Consider the following 19,736-nt stretch of genomic DNA (forward strand, 5'->3'; position numbering starts at 1 on the left):
TAAGTTAGGTGAATTTTGGCTCATTCCTCCTGACAGAGCTGGTGTAACTGAGTCAGGTTTGTAGGCCTCCTTGTCTCGCACATACTTTTTCAGTTCTGCCCACAAATTTTCTGTAGGATTGAGGTCAGGGCTTTGTGATGGCCACTCCAATACCTTGACTTTGTTGTCCTTAAGCCATTTTGCCACAACTTTGGAAGTGTGCTTGGGGTCATTGTCCATTTGGAAGACCCATTTGCGACCAAGCTTTCACTTCCTGACTGATGTCTTGAGATGTTGCTTCAATATATCAACATCATTTTCCTGGCTCATGATGCCATCTATTTTGTGAAGTGCACCAGTCCCTCCTGCAGCAAAGCACCCCCACAACCTGATTCTGCCACCCCTGTGCTTCACGGTTGGGATGGTGTTCTTCAGCTTGCAAGCCTCCCCAATTTTTCCACCAAACATAACGATGGTCATTATGGCCAAACAGTAATATTTTTGTTTCATCAGACCAGAGGACATTTCTCCAAAAAGTACGATCTTTGTCCCCATGTGCAGTTGCAAACCGTAGTCTGGCTACGTGGTCCCATGGTGTTTATACTTGCGTACCATTGTTTGTACAGATGAACTTGGTACCTTCAGGCGTTTGGAAATTGCTCCCAAGGATAAACCAGACTTGTGGAGGTTTACACATTATTTTCTGAGGTCTTGGCTGATTTCTTTTGATTTTCCCATGATGTCAAGCAAAGGGGCACTGAGTTTGAAGGTAGGCCTTGAAATACATCCACAGGTACACCTCCAATTGACTCAAATGATGTCAATTAGTCTATCAGATGCTTCTAAAGCCATGACGTCATTTTCTGGAATTTTCCAAGCTGTTTAAAGACACAGTCAACTTAGAGTATGTAAACTTCTGACCCACTGGAATTGTGATACAGTGAATTATAAGTGAAATAATCTGTCTGTAAATAATTGTTGGAAAATTACTTGTGTCATGCACAAAGTAGATGTCCTAACCGACTTGCCAAAACTATAGTTTGTTAACATGAAATGTCTGGAGTGGTTGAATAACGAGTTTTAATGACTCCAACCTAAGTGTATGTAAACTTCCAACTTCAACTGTAAAATCACCAAATGTGGTCCAAGTAGACATACAACCTATAACCCAGGTATTGCTAGCACTATGCTCCAACCATAGAAATCCTATGAAATGACTATTAATATACTATTGCTGTAGTATTGTAATTAATTTACTATTACTATGGCTCCAACACACTGAGCTACCAGAACTGTGGCTGCTCTGTTCTGGTCTGAATGCAGTCAGTTCCGGTCTATTCCAGTCTGATGTGGTCTGTCCTGCTTGTCCCCACAAGGATCTGTGAGGTGGCGGCAGTGGATGGGACCACCATCTCGTGTTTCACGGTTAGGGAGTGTGAGGGTTCTAGCAGGATGGGTTCTAGACCCAGGAGGTACCTGTTCACGGGCCATGGCAATGGCAGCATTCAGATGTGGGACCTCACCACCGCTATGGACACTGCCAACAAGGGAGAAGAGAAGAAGAAAGATGGTAAGGAGTGTGTGTGTAATGTGTAGTGGAAATGTGTGTGTGTGTGAAAAGATAACAAATCATTTGTATAGGAACATTATGCATCTGAGGGTATTGTACATATCCATGGCTTGTAGTCTGTTTATTATCTATCCTGCTGCCTAGTCACTACCCCTACCTCAATTACCTCGTACCCCTGCACATCGACTCAGTACCTGTCCCCAATGTATATAGTGAAGATATCGCTACTCATTGTGTATTTATTCTTCTATATTTTTCTCTCTGCATTTGACAGATAACATTTGATTTGATTAGTCATTGACACTTTGTTTTCACATGTAGTTTGACACTGATCAATTATAATGTGTTTGATTGACAGAGGTGGGCGGGCCAACAGAAGAGGAGCTGCTTCAGCTATTGGACCAGTGTGACCTCAGCACCTCCCGCTGTGCCACGCCCAACATCAGCCCCGCCCCCTCGGTGCTGCAGCCCAGCCGTCTCCGAGAGTCCTGCTCCAGGTCTCTACACCCCTGAGTCTGACTCTTTATGTTGTGCACGTTTGTCTGTCTACTGTGTCTTTTTCATGCTGTCTATATCTATTTCTCTGACCCCTGTTGTCTTTATCTCTCCAGCCTCCAGCTGCAGGCCCAGGATCCCATTCCAGAGATGGCTACCTACGGAGCTCTGCGACCCTACAGAGAGAGCCCACTGCTGGCCCGAGCACGGCGCACAGAGTCCTTCCACAACTACAAAGACTTCCAGAACTTCTCCCTAGGGAAAGGCCTGCTGGAGAGCCCTGAACAGGCTCCAGGACAGGGGGCACGCCCAGGTACAGAAGCCAGAACCCGGTCGCTGTGTGAGGCTGGGGGAGAGGAGGTGGAGAGGAGGGGCTCTGCCATGGAGCTCTGGGCTAGCCGAACCACAAATGCCGCTTACGCTAATGTCGTTGCTAACGATGCTGTGGTCATAGACGCAGCTGAGGGTATCACAGAATCGCCACGGCAACCGCCTGAGAGCCCTGGTGGAGACGTTCGTCGAAGGGTCCAATCGGAGGAGGAGGAGTGGGCGGGGCTTGGATCAGGGGCGAAGGCTAGGTCTGAGGTGAGGAGGAAGGCAGGGTTTGAGGGAGGGTTGTTTCTGGGCAGGAAGAGGCCACCTCCCGTCCCCCAGCTCTCCTCGCTGTCCTCGGGGGTGTTCTCAGGGGGATGCGGTGACTCCTCCTCCACCGCCTCCCCCTCCCCCACTAAGCTGGCCTCCACTTCCCCCCAACGCAGGAAGTGCAGCGAGCCGGCCAATCAGGACAGCAGCCTGTGAGTGAAGGACAGCTCTGATGCAGACACGCCCCTTGTGTTTGTCAGTCAACAGCTTCAGGTAGAAGTTACCCCCGTAAACACTGATCTAGGACCAGCCTACCCTCCACAACCCTAACCAGTAGGAGGAACTGGCCTTAGATCAGTGTCTGAGGGCAACTCCATCTCACAGGCAACACTCATGTATGACATCTCAAAAGAAAGCCCTATATTCTCAGTCAAGAGGAAGAAATTTGACGCAGCCTAAGGATCATGACTTTAACCCTTTATATATCTCCATCATTGCTAGTATCTGGTAGCTACACAATTAATAATAATAAATCATTTGGTGGGTGCTTATATTTGTTCTAACGTCATACATGTACAATACTTGTGTGTGAATTGGACATGTGTTTTTTTCATATCCCAACTCTCCGGGAGACGCCCTTGGAGTGTGGGGTCACGGCCAGGATGCACCTCCAATGTTTGATCCAATAGTCCCTCATGACATCATTCAGACTTTTTGTGTTGGATGCATGTAGTTTACAGACTGTTAACAAAGTGCTACATACGTTTATTTCCCCCTTGTGGTTGTGGTCACTTTCCCAAACTCATAGTTTGGGTTCACAGATAGTGAACCTTCACACAGTCATGCTGTTCTACCAGCCAGTAGCCATGTGTGTTGTGTTTAAGACATGAATGAATTCAACACTACACAGTAAATCCCTTTATCTGTACTTCTTTATCGAAACAGACCGACGTCTCATGCTGAAGATCGATGTGACTTTCCATGGTATTGTTTCTTTAAATGTGAAGAGGATTACATTTTGTAGTGTCTTCTTTGACATTATCTAAGTATCCCCCTGTCCTGTGATGGAGAGAGGATCTAGAGTTTTAAGGGCAGATTCAATCAGATAGGCAGCAGCATAGCGTTGTTTTGGAGGTGTCGGAGGTGGAACTGCGTTAGAGCTGTCAGATCCACAAGAGGCTCGTTGCGTTAACTGCCATTGGATGCAACGAAACCACACCAGACTATAATCCCAACAAATCCCATGTGGCCACGTTAAAGTTCAAACACTCAAATTAGACTAGTGGGAATAAATCCCCCATCAAATGAGCATGAAAACATGCATCAGTCTCACATCAATGACATCAGTAATTATTTTTAACATGATAAAAGCCTGCACTTTCTAGTAGCGTTTTGAACCTCTAACACAAAGGGATAATAAGGAAGGAGATTGACAGGAGCATCCGCTCACCGATATGCCAGCTCATACCGCTTGTACACCTCCAACACTCAGGCTGTATCACAACCACCCGTGATTGGGAGTCTCATAGGGCGGCGCACAATTGGCCCAGCGTCGTCCGGGTTTGACCGGTGTAGGCTGTCATTGTATATAAGACTTTGTTCTTAACTGACTTGCCTAGTTAAACATAGGTTAAAAAGAAATCTGCTATGTCGGCAAACACTGGTTAAAGCTCCATCTGATTGAATCCAGGCCTTGGACCTGTCCAGTTGTCACAGGTTGGATAGCTGCTATTATTGTCACTCCTGTCACCCAACGATAGCTTTCAGATGGAGAAAGAGAATAGGGGAGGGAGAGAGAGAGAGAGCAAGAGTTATCAATGGAGCCCATCCTTTAGTTCCCTTCCTAAGACATCCTCTACCCCATCACTAGACCAGACCTGGGTCAAGTACATACAACTTGAGGTGCGCTTGATTTAGCTTGTCCACTAAAATGGAATAATCCCAAAAGTGCAAACTCTGCCCAACACTCTAAATCAAGCGCACCCCTTGTATTTGAATGTACTGTATTTGACCCAGGTCTGTTTTAGACAGAGATGTTCAATAAGAGATGGAATGTTGAACATATACAAAGATGTACATTTAAATAATATGCAACCTGATTATACTGTATATTAAGAGTATACCTACAAAATCCAAACTATATAAGTAACCATACTGATGCATTTAATATTTATGTAACTATCTACATATTTGCTGTTTGCGACATGTCTGTTTGTTCTCATATAATCTATATTGATATGAATCATATTTTATCGTACCTAAATTGCATTTGCTCTATGAAGACTAAATGATGATGTAACATTTTATTTGGTATGAGATGATATTTAGCCCTTTGAGGAATAATGCCTGTCCCTCTGTGTCTAAGGCCTGGATTTATTCCGATCCACCTTAGATCTGCCTTATAGCGGAATTTGACATTAAAGGTAATTTCCTATTGAGCGGACATATGCAGCGTTTACCGTGAATGGGGTTTCTGCGAAAGTGGGAACATTGGCTTTAAAAGTTGTATAGGGGGTGATCAGATTGAATCTATTTAAAAGTTGTATAGGGGGCGATCAGATTGAATCTATTTAAAAGTTGTATGGGGGCGATCAGATTGATTCTATTTAAAAGTTGTATGGGGGCGATCAGATTGAATCTATTTGAAAGTTGTATGGGGGCGATCAGATTGAATCAGATTGAATCTATTTGAAAGTTGTATGGGGGCGATCAGATTGAATCAGACTGAATCAATTTGAAAGTTGTATGGGGTCGATCAGATTGAATCTATTTGAAAGTTGTATGGGGGCGATCAGATTGAATCAGACTGAATCAATTTGAAAGTTGTATGGGGTCGATCAGATTGAATCTATTTGAAAGTTGTATGGGGTCGATCAGACTGAATCAATTTGAAAGTTGTATGGGGGCGATCAGATTGAATCAGATTGAATCTATTTGAAAGTTGTATGGGGGCGATCAGATTGAATCTATTTGAAAGTTGTATGGGGGCGATCAGATTGAATCTATTTGAAAGTTGTATGGGGTCGATCAGATTGAATCTATTTGAAAGTTGTATAGGGGCGATCAGATTGAATCTATTTGAAAGTTGTATGGGGGCGATCAGATTGAATCTATTTGAAAGTTGTATGGGGTCGATCAGATTGAATCTATTTGAAAGTTGTATAGGGGCGATCAGATTGAATCTATTTGAAAGTTGTATAGGGGCGATCAGATTGAATCTATTTGAAAGTTGTATTGGGGCGATCAGATTGAATCTATTTGAAAGTTGTATAGGGGCGATCAGATTGAATCTATTTAAAAGTTGTATAGGGGCGATCAGATTGAATCTATTTGAAAGTTGTATGGGGGCGATCAGATTGAATCTATTTGAAAGTTGTATAGGGTCGATCAGATTGAATCTAGGCCTCTTCTCTTCTCATATTTACACTTTCACTCCAGCCAGATACTAAAGAAAATAAATAGATCTATTTCTGTCACTCGTTATAACATTTTGTATAACACCGTATGTACAAACACATTACTATGTTGCTGTATATAGTATGTATCAGTGCTTACTGACCTATGGTATAGTACAAATCTGTTATTCACCTGTTGGCACTGCTGTTGTGTCTGAGCTGACTAGACAGGATGAAGTCTAAAGACTGGACCTATTTATAACCCTATGGTTCAGCTTGGGTTTAGCTGGCTAGTAGTATTCACACTAACCTGGTAACCTTGTATTGTAAAGCTGGGTATAATAGGGGTGCTGTCACGGTGCTGATAATGGACGGACCAAGGCGAAGCGTGTGGCCGCGGTCCCCGGCGTCGTCGCTGTCCTTCCACCTTCCTTGGTGTCTCCTTCCAAGGAAGGGTCTTACAACCTCCCATGATTTCTTCCCTGGTCCAAAACTCCTTTACCTCCGTCACACACTGCTTGGTCCTTTCGTGGTGGGATATTCTGTCACGGTGGTGATAATGGACAGACCAAGGTGCAGCGTGTGTTGAGTTCCACATCTTTTATTTAAGTGAAACTTTCAAACAACAATAAACAAGCAACAAAACGTGACTTACGTGGTGCAACCAGCACAAACACAAACAATATCCCACAACCCAGGTGGGAAAATGGAGAACTTAAATATCATCCCCAATTAGAGAACGATAATCAGCTACCTCTAATTGGGAACCATACCAAGCAGACCAACATAGAAATAGGACAACTAGAACACCCCCTCTAGCCACGCTCTGACCTAAACACCAAGGGCTCTCTATGGTCAGGGCGAGACAGGTGCAGGCTTTTGCTCCATCCAGCAATAACAAACTTGATTGACTCATAGGGATATATTCAAGCAGTTTCATTGTTTTTATTTAGGCAATGTTGGAGGTGTCGAATTAGCAAATGGCTCCCTGTGTTCTACATATCACGGACATTGCCATTGGGTGCGCCGAGTCGCATTAGTAATAATCCCATGCAGCTTTGTTACAAGTTTGAACTTTTATTTACATTTGAGTAATTTATCAGACGCTCTTATTTATTTCACCTTTATTTAACCAGGTAGGCTAGTTGAGAACAAGTTCTCATTTGCAACTGCGACCTGGCAGTCCAGAGCGACTTACAGTAGTGAGTGCTTACATTTTCATACTTTATTCGTACTCGTCCCGTGGGAATCAAACCCACAACCCTGGCATTGCAAGCGCCATGCTCTACCAACTGAGCTCCATGCTCTACCAACTGAGCTCCATGCTCTACCAACTGAGCTCCATGCTCTACCAACTGAGCTCCATGCTCTACCAACTGAGCTCCATGCTCTACCAACTGAGCTCCATGCTCTACCACCTGAGCTCCATGCTCTACCACCTGAGCTCCATGCTCTACCAACTGAGCTCCATGCTCTACCACCTGAGCTCCATGCTCTACCACCTGAGCTCCATGCTCTACCACCTGAGCTCCATGCTCTACCAACTGAGCTCCATGCTCTACCAACTGAGCTCCATGCTCTACCAACTGAGCTCCATGCTCTACCACCTGAGCTCCATGCTCTACCAACTGAGCTCCATGCTCTACCAACTGAGCTCCATGCTCTACCAACTGAGCTCCATGCTCTACCAATTGAGCTCCATGCTCTACCACCTGAGCTCCATGCTCTACCAACTGAGCTCCATGCTCTACCAACTGAGCGCCATGCTCTACCACCTGAGCGCCATGCTCTACCACCTGAGCGCCATGCTCTACCACCTGAGCTCCATGCTCTACCAACTGAGCTCCATGCTCTACCAACTGAGCTCCATGCTCTACCACCTGAGCTCCATGCTCTACCACCTGAGCTCCATGCTCTACCACCTGAGCTCCATGCTCTACCACCTGAGCTCCATGCTCTACCACCTGAGCTCCATGCTCTACCAACTGAGCTCCATGCTCTACCAACTGAGCTCCATGCTCTACCAACTGAGCTCCATGCTCTACCAACTGAGCTCCATGCTCTACCACCTGAGCTCCATGCTCTACCACCTGAGCTCCATGCTCTACCACCTGAGCTCCATGCTCTACCACCTGAGCTCCATGCTCTACCAACTGAGCTCCATGCTCTATCAACTGAGCTCCTTGCTCTACCAACTGAGCTCCATGCTCTACCAACTGAGCTCCATGCTCTACCAACTGAGCTCCATGCTCTACCAACTGAGCTCCATGCTCTACCAACTGAGCTCCATGCTCTACCAATTGAGCTCCATGCTCTACCACCTGAGCTCCATGCTCTACCAACTGAGCTCCATGCTCTACCAACTGAGCTCCATGCTCTACCAACTGAGCTCCATGCTCTACGAACTGAGCTCCATGCTCTACCACCTGAGCTCCATGCTCTACCACCTGAGCTCCATGCTCTATCAACTGAGCTCCATGCTCTACCACCTGAGCTCCATGCTCTACCACCTGAGCTCCATGCTTTACCACCTGAGCTCCATGCTCTACCACCTGAGCTCCATGCTCTACCACCTGAGCTCCATGCTCTACCACCTGAGCTCCATGCTCTACCACCTGAGCTCCATGCTCTACCACCTGAGCTCCATGCTCTATCAACTGAGCTCCATGCTCTACCACCTGAGCTCCATGCTCTACCACCTGAGTTCCATGCTCTACCACCTGAGTTCCATGCTCTACCACCTGAGCTCCATGCTCTACCACCTGAGCTCCATGCTCTACCACCTGAGCTCCATGCTCTACCACCTGAGCTCCATGCTCTACCACCTGAGCTCCATGCTCTACCACCTGAGCTCCATGCTCTACCACCTGAGCACCATGCTCTACCAACTGAGCTCCATGCTCTACCAACTGAGCTCCATGCTCTACCACCTGAGCTCCATGCTCTACCACCTGAGCTCCATGCTCTACCACCTGAGCTCCATGCTCTACCACCTGAGCTCCATGCTCTACCACCTGAGCTCCATGCTCTACCACCTGAGCTCCATGCTCTACCACCTGAGCTCCATGCTCTACCACCTGAGCGCCATGCTCTACCAACTGAGCGCCATGCTCTACCACCTGAGCTCCATGCTCTACCACCTGAGCTCCATGCTCTACCAACTGAGCGCCATGCTCTACCACCTGAGCTCCATGCTCTACCACCTGAGCTCCATGCCCTACCACCTGAGCTCCATGGGAATGTGTGTTGTAACATACACCTTTGTTAGTCTGATATAAATCCGTATTATTTAGTTGAATGATTTCTCAATTTGAGCATCATTATTTCTATATAGCCAACACTTTCTCATTCTGAACTTCTAACGCAAGTGGGATGGGTGTGACGGGCTTCGCGACAATGACCACACGAGCAGCTGCTCACTGATTTGACAGCTCTAAGCAGTTATACCTACGACACCACCAAATGAGCAGCTATGCGGGTGCCCACTATTGTCATTTAATGCTTGATCTGAATGAATCTAGGCCATAGTCTTTGGACAGACTGTCATGTGATCAACATGTCTGTTATATTTCAGTGGGTAGCGCAGGGAGGAAGCACTAGCTTGGTGTGGATACTCTTGTCAGAGTGTGTGTGTGTCCCAGACGGTGTCTTTAACACACTTGGCAGCAGCGCTGACCTCAGGAGAGTAACCTTCCCTTTAGAGACGTTAGCAACTTTGTTGTCTGAAAATGGCATTTGATAGCAGTGTGATTTATGAGTGTAATAAAGGGATGTTGCTACATCTGAATGTGTGAGCTGCCAAGGGCCATACTGTCTGCTACAAGCACTTTTTAAAACTTTGACAATAGCTGTGAATGTGCCTGTGAATGTGTAGCTACTATTGCCCTTGTCAAAAGGGCATCCTTGAGTTGGGGAACAGTCATAACTGCCAGTTTGGTGTGTCCGTTTTTAAGGGACATAAAAACATACCTGACAGCTACATGGCTCGCTGAAATACCATCCCCTTAGGCCTGTGTGTGTCTGTGATGTGAATTGGTTGACATGAAGGACCTAATACTTGTTGAATGGCAGGCCTTAGTTTTGCAGCTCCAGTTCTACTGCTTGGTAGAGGGGTTTGGGTGGCCAGGGTGAGTTACTACAATGGGACTCCACTAGAGGGATCTGTGGATGTGTGTAAACTCAAGGTTCAGACAATGCTGGGTAAGTTGATAAATGTATGCCTATCTGTCACCTACTACATATGTCTAAACTTCATACAGTTTAGTGTGGTTTTAATATTGGTTTCTCCACAAAACGCTGTTGTTGACAAGCATTCTGTTTATCTGTTGGTAGATGATGACATTTTCATAAGGCTTTGTCAGTGTAATGTCTCGATGTGCCACCTGTCATAGGAATTGTTACCCTGCGTTGAGATGAAATAGGTGTGTGTTCTGTAACTATTAACTGCTGCTTCTATCCTGTCTGACGTCTCCTCTAGTCTGTACTGATGGAGTAAAACACAATACCCAGTATATCAGCCTTCTATCCTCTCTGACATCTCCTCTAGTCTGTACTGATGGAGTAAAACACAATACCCAGTATATCAGCCTTCTATCCTATCTGACATCTCCTCTAGTCTGTACTGATGGAGTAAAACACAATACCCAGTATATCAGCCTTCTATCCTCTCTGACGTCTCCTCTAGTCTGTACTGATGGAGTAAAACACAATACCCAGTATATCAGCTTTCTGTCTTTCCTCAAACACCAACCACAACTCTGACAACTGTGTCATACATATCACACATTTTCATGCCTCACTCCAATCCTTTTGGTTTCCACACATTTAATGTTGATGTTGGGAGAGAGTCTATATTAAAGGTCAGGATTGAATTAGCTCGTGGATTTTTGGACCACGTGCCATTTAAAGGTAATGACCCGATATATGCAGCGTTTACCGTGAATGTGGTCTCCGCGAACGCTGGAACGTTGCCTTTAAAACGTGCATTGCCGACAAAAGTGGCATTGGATGGAATTCCGGCCAAAGTGCGTGCATCTACCAGCCACTGGTTTTTAATAACACCAACAACAGCAGCGTATCACACTATTTAAGTTACACCACAATATTTATTTCTCAAATACATTATTAATCGGGAGACATTCAAAAAAACGAATTCATTACAATATGACGTGTCTTATCATGAAAAAGTAAAAAAGCATTCTAGTACCTAGAATTTTGGTGCCTAGCTCTCTACACAAAGCTACACAAGAAGAGTCAATTAGTTTTATTCAACTGGCCACTGTCTATGTTCTAACCAGGCCAGGTGCAGGAGAGGAGTGGGAGATAGATCTAAACTAGGACACTAGAGTTGCTTGTCTCTCTTCAGCTATGTCGCTACACAGATCATCCAACTGTACAGCCAACCATGTGCCATCTCTCTTGCGCAGGGCTTCACAAACTAGGTCCTGGGGTTTGCACTAGCACTGCACAGCTGATTCAAATAACCAACTCATTGTCAAGCTTTATTTGAATCAGCCGTGTAGTGCTAGGGCCAAAAAAACTAAACGTGCACTCAAGTAGGGGGCCCCAGGACCTAGTTTTGGAATCCCTGCTCTGGACTCTGGACCAACTATTGTCTGGCCTAAGGATTGTCATAGTTGTCTGGGCTAAACAGCTGACTCAAGACTAAGTTGAAGATGGAGATATGTAACACAGTTATAAGACATTATGAACATAGGCCAGACCACATACAAAGAAAAAAATCCACTATATATATATATATAATACTTTTTACATTAATAAATTAATACTGCCAGTGTAAAAAAACAAAACGACAACATTATTTACTGTACCAAGAAAACTTGTTGAAAATCTCTACGATACACTATATATACAAAAGTATGTGGACAACGCTTCAAATGAGTGGATTCGGCTATTTCAGTCACACCCGTTGCTGACAGGTGTATGAAATCGAGCAGACAGCCATGCAATCTCCATAGACAATCATTGGCAGTAGAATGGACTTACTGAAGAGCTCAGTGACTTTCAACGTGGCACCATCATAGGATACCACCTTTCTAACAAGTCAGTTCGACAAATGTCTGCCCTGTGGAGCTGCCCGGGTAAACTATAAGTGCTGTTATTGTGAAATGGAAACGTCTAGGAACAGCAATGGCTCAACCGCGAAGTGGTAGGCCATACAAGTTCACAGAATGGGATTGCGGAGTGCTGGAGTGCGTAGAGGCCACACAAAAATCGTCTGTCCTCTGTTGCAACATTCACACCGAGTTCCAAGCTGCCTCAGGAAGCAACGTCAGCTCAAGAACTGTTTGTCGGGAGCTTCATGAAATGGGTTTCCATGGTCGAGCAGCCGCACACAAGCGTAAGATCACCATGTGCAATGTCAAGAGTCGGGTGGAGTGGTGTAAAGCTCGCCACCATTGGACTCTAGAGCAGTGGACACGCGTTCTCTGGAGTGATGAATCACGCTTTCCCATCTGGCAGTCCGACGGACGAATCTGGGTCTGGTGGATGCCAGGAGAACGCTCCCTGCCCGAATAAAAGTGCAAACTGCGAAGTTTGGTGGTGGAGGAATAATGGTCTGGGGCTGTTTTTCATGGTTCGGGCTAGGCCCCTTAGTTCCAGTGAAGGGAAATCTTAACGCTAGAGCATACAATGACATTCTAGACGATTCTGTGCTTCCAACTATGTGGCAACAATTTGGGGAAGGCCCTTTCCTGTTTAAGCATGACAATGCCCCCGTGCACAAAGAAAGCTCCATACAGAAATGGTTTGTCAAGATCGGTGTGGAAGAACTTGACTGGCCTGCACAGAGCCCTGACCTCAACCCCATCGAACACCTTTGGGATGAATTGGAATGCCAGGCCTAATCGCCTAACATCAGTGGCCGACCTCACTAATGCTTTTGTGAGGTCCAGCACAGCAAGTCCCCACAGCAATGTTACAACATCTAGTGGAAAGCCTTCCCAGTAGAGTGGAGGCTGTTATTGCAGCAAAGAGGGGACCAACTCCGCATTGATGCCCATGATTTTGGAATGAGATGTTTGGTGAGCAGACGTCCACATACTTTTGGTCATGTAGTGTAGTTTGAAACACAATGTTAGGTGTGTGGAAGCATCACACAGCACTATGGTTAACCTCAAGAAAACTATTACCACATCAAAACTTCCGTCAACCACTTACCACAACATTGATCAACCAAATACTGTCAGATGATACATTTGTGGATATAGTTCATTCACATAAACAGTTGGCTTTTACACTGATTATAAAAATGGTCTTGTCACAAATACCATTAAAAATGTCATTGATGCTAGGTTTACTAGGCACAGTTACCACACACTTACAGTAGGTTAACTGTTATGATAAAAATGAAAGAGGTGAGAGGCATTGCTTTGAGTTCCACACTTGCTGAAATGTTTAGCTGTTTCCAGGTTATGACAGTTGGCATAAAGTAATAATGATGAGTATAGGAGTTTTAGAAAGCCTGGGATTCTTTCAGTTCTGAATCCAGGATTCCTAACTTGAGTTCAGGGTTCATGGTTTCAGTTTGAGGTCCATGGTTTGTGTTCATGTTTTGACTGCTGGGGGTTGAGTTCTGGGTTTTCAGTTCAGTTGTAGTGTGTCGAGAGCCCAGATGTTGGTGGTTGGTGTGTGGTTGTGTGGGGGGGGACCCCATCTAGAGGTGTGTGTCTGTGAACATGGTGTGTTCCTTCCTCACAGAGCTGAAGGCTTTGATGGCTTCAACAAACTCATCATCCTCCACATACTGCAACAGAAACAACATCATGGTTAGGAGATCATATAATGGAACACAATCTGAGATCATCAGTGGGATTTAAGCATTATATTGTCACAGCTCAGTTGACTTTCTACTCCTCCCCCTCTCACCAGTCCTGAGTTGTCCCCTCTCCTCTCCCTTTCCCACCTCTCACCAATCCAGAGTTGTGTTCCCTCTCCTCTCCCTTTCCCACCACTCACCAATCCAGAGTTGTGTCCCCCCTCCTTCCCAGTCCAGAGTTGTGTCCCTCCCCCTCTCACCAGCCCAGAGTCTTGTCCCTCCCCCTCTCACCAGCCCAGAGTTGTGTCCCTCCCCCTCTCACCAGCCCAGAGTCTTGTCCCTCCCCCTCTCACCAGCCCAGAGTTGTGTCCCTCCCCCTCTCACCAGCCCAGAGTCGTGTCCCTCCCCCTCTCACCAGCCCAGAGTCTTGTCCCTCCCCCTCTCACCAGCCCAGAGTCGTGTCCCTCCCCCTCTCACCAGTCCAGAGTCTTGTCCCTCCCCCTCTCACCAGCCCAGAGTCGTGTCCCTCCCCCTCTCACCAGTCCAGAGTCTTGTCCCTCCCCCTCTCACCAGTCCAGAGTCTTGTCCCTCCCCCTCTCACCAGCCCAGAGTCTTGTCCCTCCCCCTCTCACCAGCCCAGAGTCTTGTCCCTCCCCCTCTCACCAGCCCAGAGTCGTGTCCCTCCCCCTCTCACCAGTCCAGAATCTTGTCCCTCCCCCTCTCACCAGCCCAGAGTCTTGTCCCTCCCCCTCTCACCAGCCCAGAGTCTTGTCCCTCCCCCTCTCACCAGCCCAGAGTCGTGTCCCTCCCCCTCTCACCAGTCCAGAATCTTGTCCCTCCCCCTCTCACCAGCCCAGAGTCTTGTCCCTCCCCCTCTCACCAGCCCAGAGTCTTGTCCTCCCCCTCTCACCAGCCCAGAGTCGTGTCCCTCCCCCTCTCACCAGTCCAGAATCTTGTCCCTCCCCCTCTCACCAGCCCAGAGTCTTGTCCCTCCCCCTCTCACCAGCCCAGAGTCTTGTCCTCCCTCCCCCATCAGAGACTTCCTGTCCTGTTCGATCAGCTGACTGACGCTGCGGTGCAGGGAGTTCTGGGAGTAGGCATGGCTGAGCTGTGATTGGCTGGGCACACGGAGGACCGACATGGGGCTGAACCGTGAGCCTCCGCCCACAATCTTACTGTCCGTCAGGCCCTGGCGGGGTGATGGGTAACAGGAAGTAGAGGAAATGAAATGAAATGATATAACGACCTTCATCAACACAATCATCAGCCACATACCAATACAATAGAAGTATCCCACATACTAAAACATTAACACACACGCCAATAAAATAGAAGTATCCCACATACTGAAACATTAACCTACCCACCAGTAGAATATAAGTATCCCACATACTAAAACATTAACACACACGCCAGTACAATAGAAGTATCCCACATACTAAAACAGTATGTCACACACCAAGAGAAACATGACCCACATATCCACATTAAATGGTCATTGTTCACCATTAAAGTGTCAATTCTAAACAGAAGGACAAAGGCCAGGCACTGAATCAAGAATCACCCAAATCATCTCACCCTCCAGGAGAAATCAGTGACACCAGTTGATTGTAAACGTGTTAGTCCAAGACTCAAATCATGCATGCTTCCATTTGGGGTTATAGGGTGGTACATGCACACTCTCTCATCCTGCCAAGTGTGTAAGAGTTAGTGGGATGCATGCACACTCCCTTTCCCCCTTAACCAGTCAATAAGGTTGTATACAGTAGGGTGCATGCACACTCCCTTCCCCCCTTAACCAGTCAATAAGGTTGTATACAGTAGGGTGCATGCACACTCCCTTCCCCCCTTAACCAGTCAATAAGGTTGTATACAGTAGGGTGCATGCACACTCCCTTTCCCCCTTAACCAGTCAATAAGGTTGTATACAGTAGGGTGCATGCACACACTCTCTCCCCTCCTACCTCATAGTTCATAGTGTAGCTCTTTAGAGTCACGTTGCTGTCCTCTAGACAGTCTGTTACCGTATCAAACTGCTGGGGCAGAGGCAGTGTGTGACACATCAGCTATGTGTGTGATTGTGTGTGTGAGTTTGCAGTGCGTGTCAACTTTAGAGGAGAATACATACGGGTCAGAACGGTGTTGAGGCACACACGGGTCAGAACGGTGTTGAGGCACACACGGGTCAGAACGGTGTTGAGGCACACACGGGTCAGAACGGTGTTGAGGCACACACGGGTCAGAACGGTGTTGAGGCACACACGGGTCAGAACGGTGTTGAGGCACACACGGGTCAGAACGGTGTTGAGGCACATACGAGTCAGAACGGTGTTGAGGCACATACGAGTCAGAACGGTGTTGAGGCACATACGGGTTAGAACGGTGTTGAGGTACACACGGGTCAGAACGGTGTTGAGGCACATACGTGTCATAGCGGTGTTGAGGCACATACAGGTCAGAACGGTGTTGAGGCACACACGGGTCAGAACGGTGTTGAGGCACACACGGGTCAGAACGGTGTTGAGGCACACACGAGTCAGAACGGTGTTGAGGCACATACGGGTTAGAACGGTGTTGAGGTACACACGGGTCAGAACGGTGTTGAGGCACATACGTGTCAGAGCGGTGTTGAGGCACATACGTGTCAGAACGGTGTTGAGGCACATACGTGTCAGAACGGTGTTGAGGTACACACGGGTCAGAACGGTGTTGAGGCACATACGTGTCAGAACGGTGTTGAGGTACACACGGGTCAGAACGGTGTTGAGGTACACACGGGTCAGAACGGTGTTGAGGCACACACGGGTCAGAACGGTGTTGAGGCACACACGGGTCAGAACGGTGTTGAGGCACATACGTGTCAGAACGGTGTTGAGGCACACACGTGTCAGAACGGTGTTGAGGCACACACGGGTCAGAACGGTGTTGAGGTACACACGGGTCAGAACGGTGTTGAGGCACACACGGGTCAGAACGGTGTTGAGGCACACACGGGTCAGAACGGTGTTGAGGCACACACGGGTCAGAACGGTGTTGAGGCACATACGGGTCAGAACGGTGTTGAGGCACATACGGGTCAGAACGGTGTTGAGGCACATACGGGTCAGAACGGTGTTGAGGCACATACGGGTCAGAACGGTGTTGAGGCACACACGGGTCAGAACGGTGTTGAGGCACATACGTGTCAGAGCGGTGTTGAGGCACATACGGGTCAGAACGGTGTTGAGGCACATACGTGTCAGAACGGTGTTGAGGCACATACGGGTCAGAACGGTGTTGAGGCACACACGGGTCAGAACGGTGTTGAGGCACATACGTGTCAGAACGGTGTTGAGGTACACACGGGTCAGAACGGTGTTGAGGCACATACGTGTCAGAACGGTGTTGAGGTACACACGGGTCAGAACGGTGTTGAGGCACATACGTGTCAGAACGGTGTTGAGGCACATACGTGTCAGAACGGTGTTGAGGCACATACGTGTCAGAGCGGTGTTGAGGCACATACGTGTCAGAACGGTGTTGAGGCACATACGTGTCAGAACGGTGTTGAGGTACACACGGGTCAGAACGGTGTTGAGGCACATACGTGTCAGAACGGTGTTGAGGCACACACGGGTCAGAACGGTGTTGAGGCACATACGTGTCAGAACGGTGTTGAGGCACATACGTGTCAGAACGGTGTTGAGGCACACACGTGTCAGAACGGTGTTGAGGCACACACGGGTCAGAACGGTGTTGAGGCACACACGGGTCAGAACGGTGTTGAGGCACACACGGGTCAGAACGGTGTTGAGGCACACACGGGTCAGAACGGTGTTGAGGCACACACGGGTCAGAACGGTGTTGAGGCACACACGGGTCAGAACGGTGTTGAGGCACACACGGGTCAGAACGGTGTTGAGGCACATACGGGTCAGTACGGTGTTGAGGCACATACGGGTCAGAACGGTGTTGAGGCACATACGGGTCAGAACGGTGTTGAGGCACACACGGGTCAGAACGGTGTTGAGGCACACACGGGTCAGAACGGTGTTGAGGCACACACGAGTCAGAACGGTGTTGAGGCACATACGGGTTAGAACGGTGTTGAGGTACACACGGGTCAGAACGGTGTTGAGGCACATACGTGTCAGAGCGGTGTTGAGGCACATACGTGTCAGAGCGGTGTTGAGGCACACACGTGTCAGAACGGTGTTGAGGCACACACGGGTCAGAACGGTGTTGAGGCACACACGGGTCAGAACGGTGTTGAGGCACACACGGGTCAGAACGGTGTTGAGGTACACACGGGTCAGAACGGTGTTGAGGTACACACGGGTCAGAACGGTGTTGAGGCACATACGTGTCAGAACGGTGTTGAGGCACATACGTGTCAGAACGGTGTTGAGGTACACACGGGTCAGAACGGTGTTGAGGCACACACGGGTCAGAACGGTGTTGAGGCACACACGGGTCAGAACGGTGTTGAGGCACACACGGGTCAGAACGGTGTTGAGGCACACACGGGTCAGAACGGTGTTGAGGCACACACGGGTCAGAACGGTGTTGAGGCACACACGGGTCAGAACGGTGTTGAGGCACACACGGGTCAGAACGGTGTTGAGGCACACACGGGTCAGAACGGTGTTGAGGCACACACGGGTCAGAACGGTGTTGAGGCACACACGGGTCAGAACGGTGTTGAGGCACACACGGGTCAGAACGGTGTTGAGGCACACACGGGTCAGAACGGTGTTGAGGCACACACGGGTCAGAACGGTGTTGAGGCACACACGGGTCAGAACGGTGTTGAGGTACACACGGGTCAGAGCGGTGTTGAGGCACATACGTGTCAGAGCGTTGTTGAGGCACATACGTGTCAGAGCGGTGTTGAGGCACATACGTGTCAGAGCGGTGTTGAGGCACATACGTGTCAGAACGGTGTTGAGGCACATACGTGTCAGAACGGTGTTGAGGTACACACGGGTCAGAACGGTGTTGAGGCACACACGTGTCAGAACGGTGTTGAGGCACACACGGGTCAGAACGGTGTTGAGGCACATACGTGTCAGAACGGTGTTGAGGCACATACGTGTCAGAACGGTGTTGAGGCACACACGGGTCAGAACGGTGTTGAGGCACATACGGGTCAGAACGGTGTTGAGGCACATACGTGTCAGAGCGGTGTTGAGGCACACACGGGTCAGAACGGTGTTGAGGCACACACGGGTCAGAACGGTGTTGAGGCACACACGGGTCAGAACGGTGTTGAGGCACACACGGGTCAGAACGGTGTTGAGGCACATACGGGTCAGAACGGTGTTGAGGCACATACGTGTCAGAACGGTGTTGAGGCACATACGTGTCAGAACGGTGTTGAGGCACACACGGGTCAGAACGGTGTTGAGGCACACACGGGTCAGAACGGTGTTGAGGTACACACGGGTCAGAACGGTGTTGAGGCACATACGTGTCAGAACGGTGTTGAGGCACACACGGGTCAGAACGGTGTTGAGGCACATACGTGTCAGAACGGTGTTGAGGCACATACGGGTCAGAACGGTGTTGAGGCACACACGGGTCAGAACGGTGTTGAGGCACACACGGGTCAGAACGGTGTTGAGGCACACACGGGTCAGAACGGTGTTGAGGCACATACGTGTCAGAACGGTGTTGAGGCACACACGTGTCAGAACGGTGTTGAGGCACACACGGGTCAGAACGGTGTTGAGGCACACACGGGTCAGAACGGTGTTGAGGCACACACGGGTCAGAACGGTGTTGAGGCACACACGGGTCAGAACGGTGTTGAGGCACACACGGGTCAGAACGGTGTTGAGGCACACACGGGTCAGAACGGTGTTGAGGCACACACGGGTCAGAACGGTGTTGAGGCACACACGGGTCAGAACGGTGTTGAGGCACACACGGGTCAGAACGGTGTTGAGGCACATAC

At 48.4% G+C, this 19,736-nt stretch overlaps 2 protein-coding genes across 2 annotated transcripts in view; one reads left to right on the top strand and one right to left on the bottom strand.

Moving 5' to 3' along the window:
- Nucleotides 1-6,102, top strand: part of LOC129811503 (BTB/POZ domain-containing protein KCTD3-like) — a 30,985-nt gene extending 24,883 nt beyond the window's left edge. The window contains exons 17-19 of the mRNA XM_055862865.1: nt 1,356-1,549; nt 1,908-2,046; nt 2,161-6,102. Coding sequence (XP_055718840.1) covers nt 1,356-1,549; nt 1,908-2,046; nt 2,161-2,842 — 1,015 coding nt within the window. The 3' untranslated portion in view covers nt 2,843-6,102. The remainder of the gene's footprint in view (nt 1-1,355; nt 1,550-1,907; nt 2,047-2,160) is intronic.
- Nucleotides 6,103-11,106: 5,004 nt separating this feature from the next.
- ush2a (Usher syndrome 2A (autosomal recessive, mild)) overlaps nt 11,107-19,736 on the bottom strand; it is a 504,211-nt gene continuing 495,581 nt past the window's right edge. Inside the window, exons 81-83 of the mRNA XM_055862864.1 lie at nt 15,766-15,834; nt 14,805-14,990; nt 11,107-13,789 (exon numbers count right to left, since the gene is read on the bottom strand). Of these exons, the coding sequence (XP_055718839.1) occupies nt 13,700-13,789; nt 14,805-14,990; nt 15,766-15,834 (345 nt within the window). The 3' untranslated portion in view covers nt 11,107-13,699. The remainder of the gene's footprint in view (nt 13,790-14,804; nt 14,991-15,765; nt 15,835-19,736) is intronic.

This window comes from Salvelinus fontinalis, chromosome 15 (genome assembly GCF_029448725.1).
Source record: "Salvelinus fontinalis isolate EN_2023a chromosome 15, ASM2944872v1, whole genome shotgun sequence".
Classification (NCBI taxonomy): Eukaryota; Metazoa; Chordata; class Actinopteri; order Salmoniformes; family Salmonidae; genus Salvelinus; species Salvelinus fontinalis.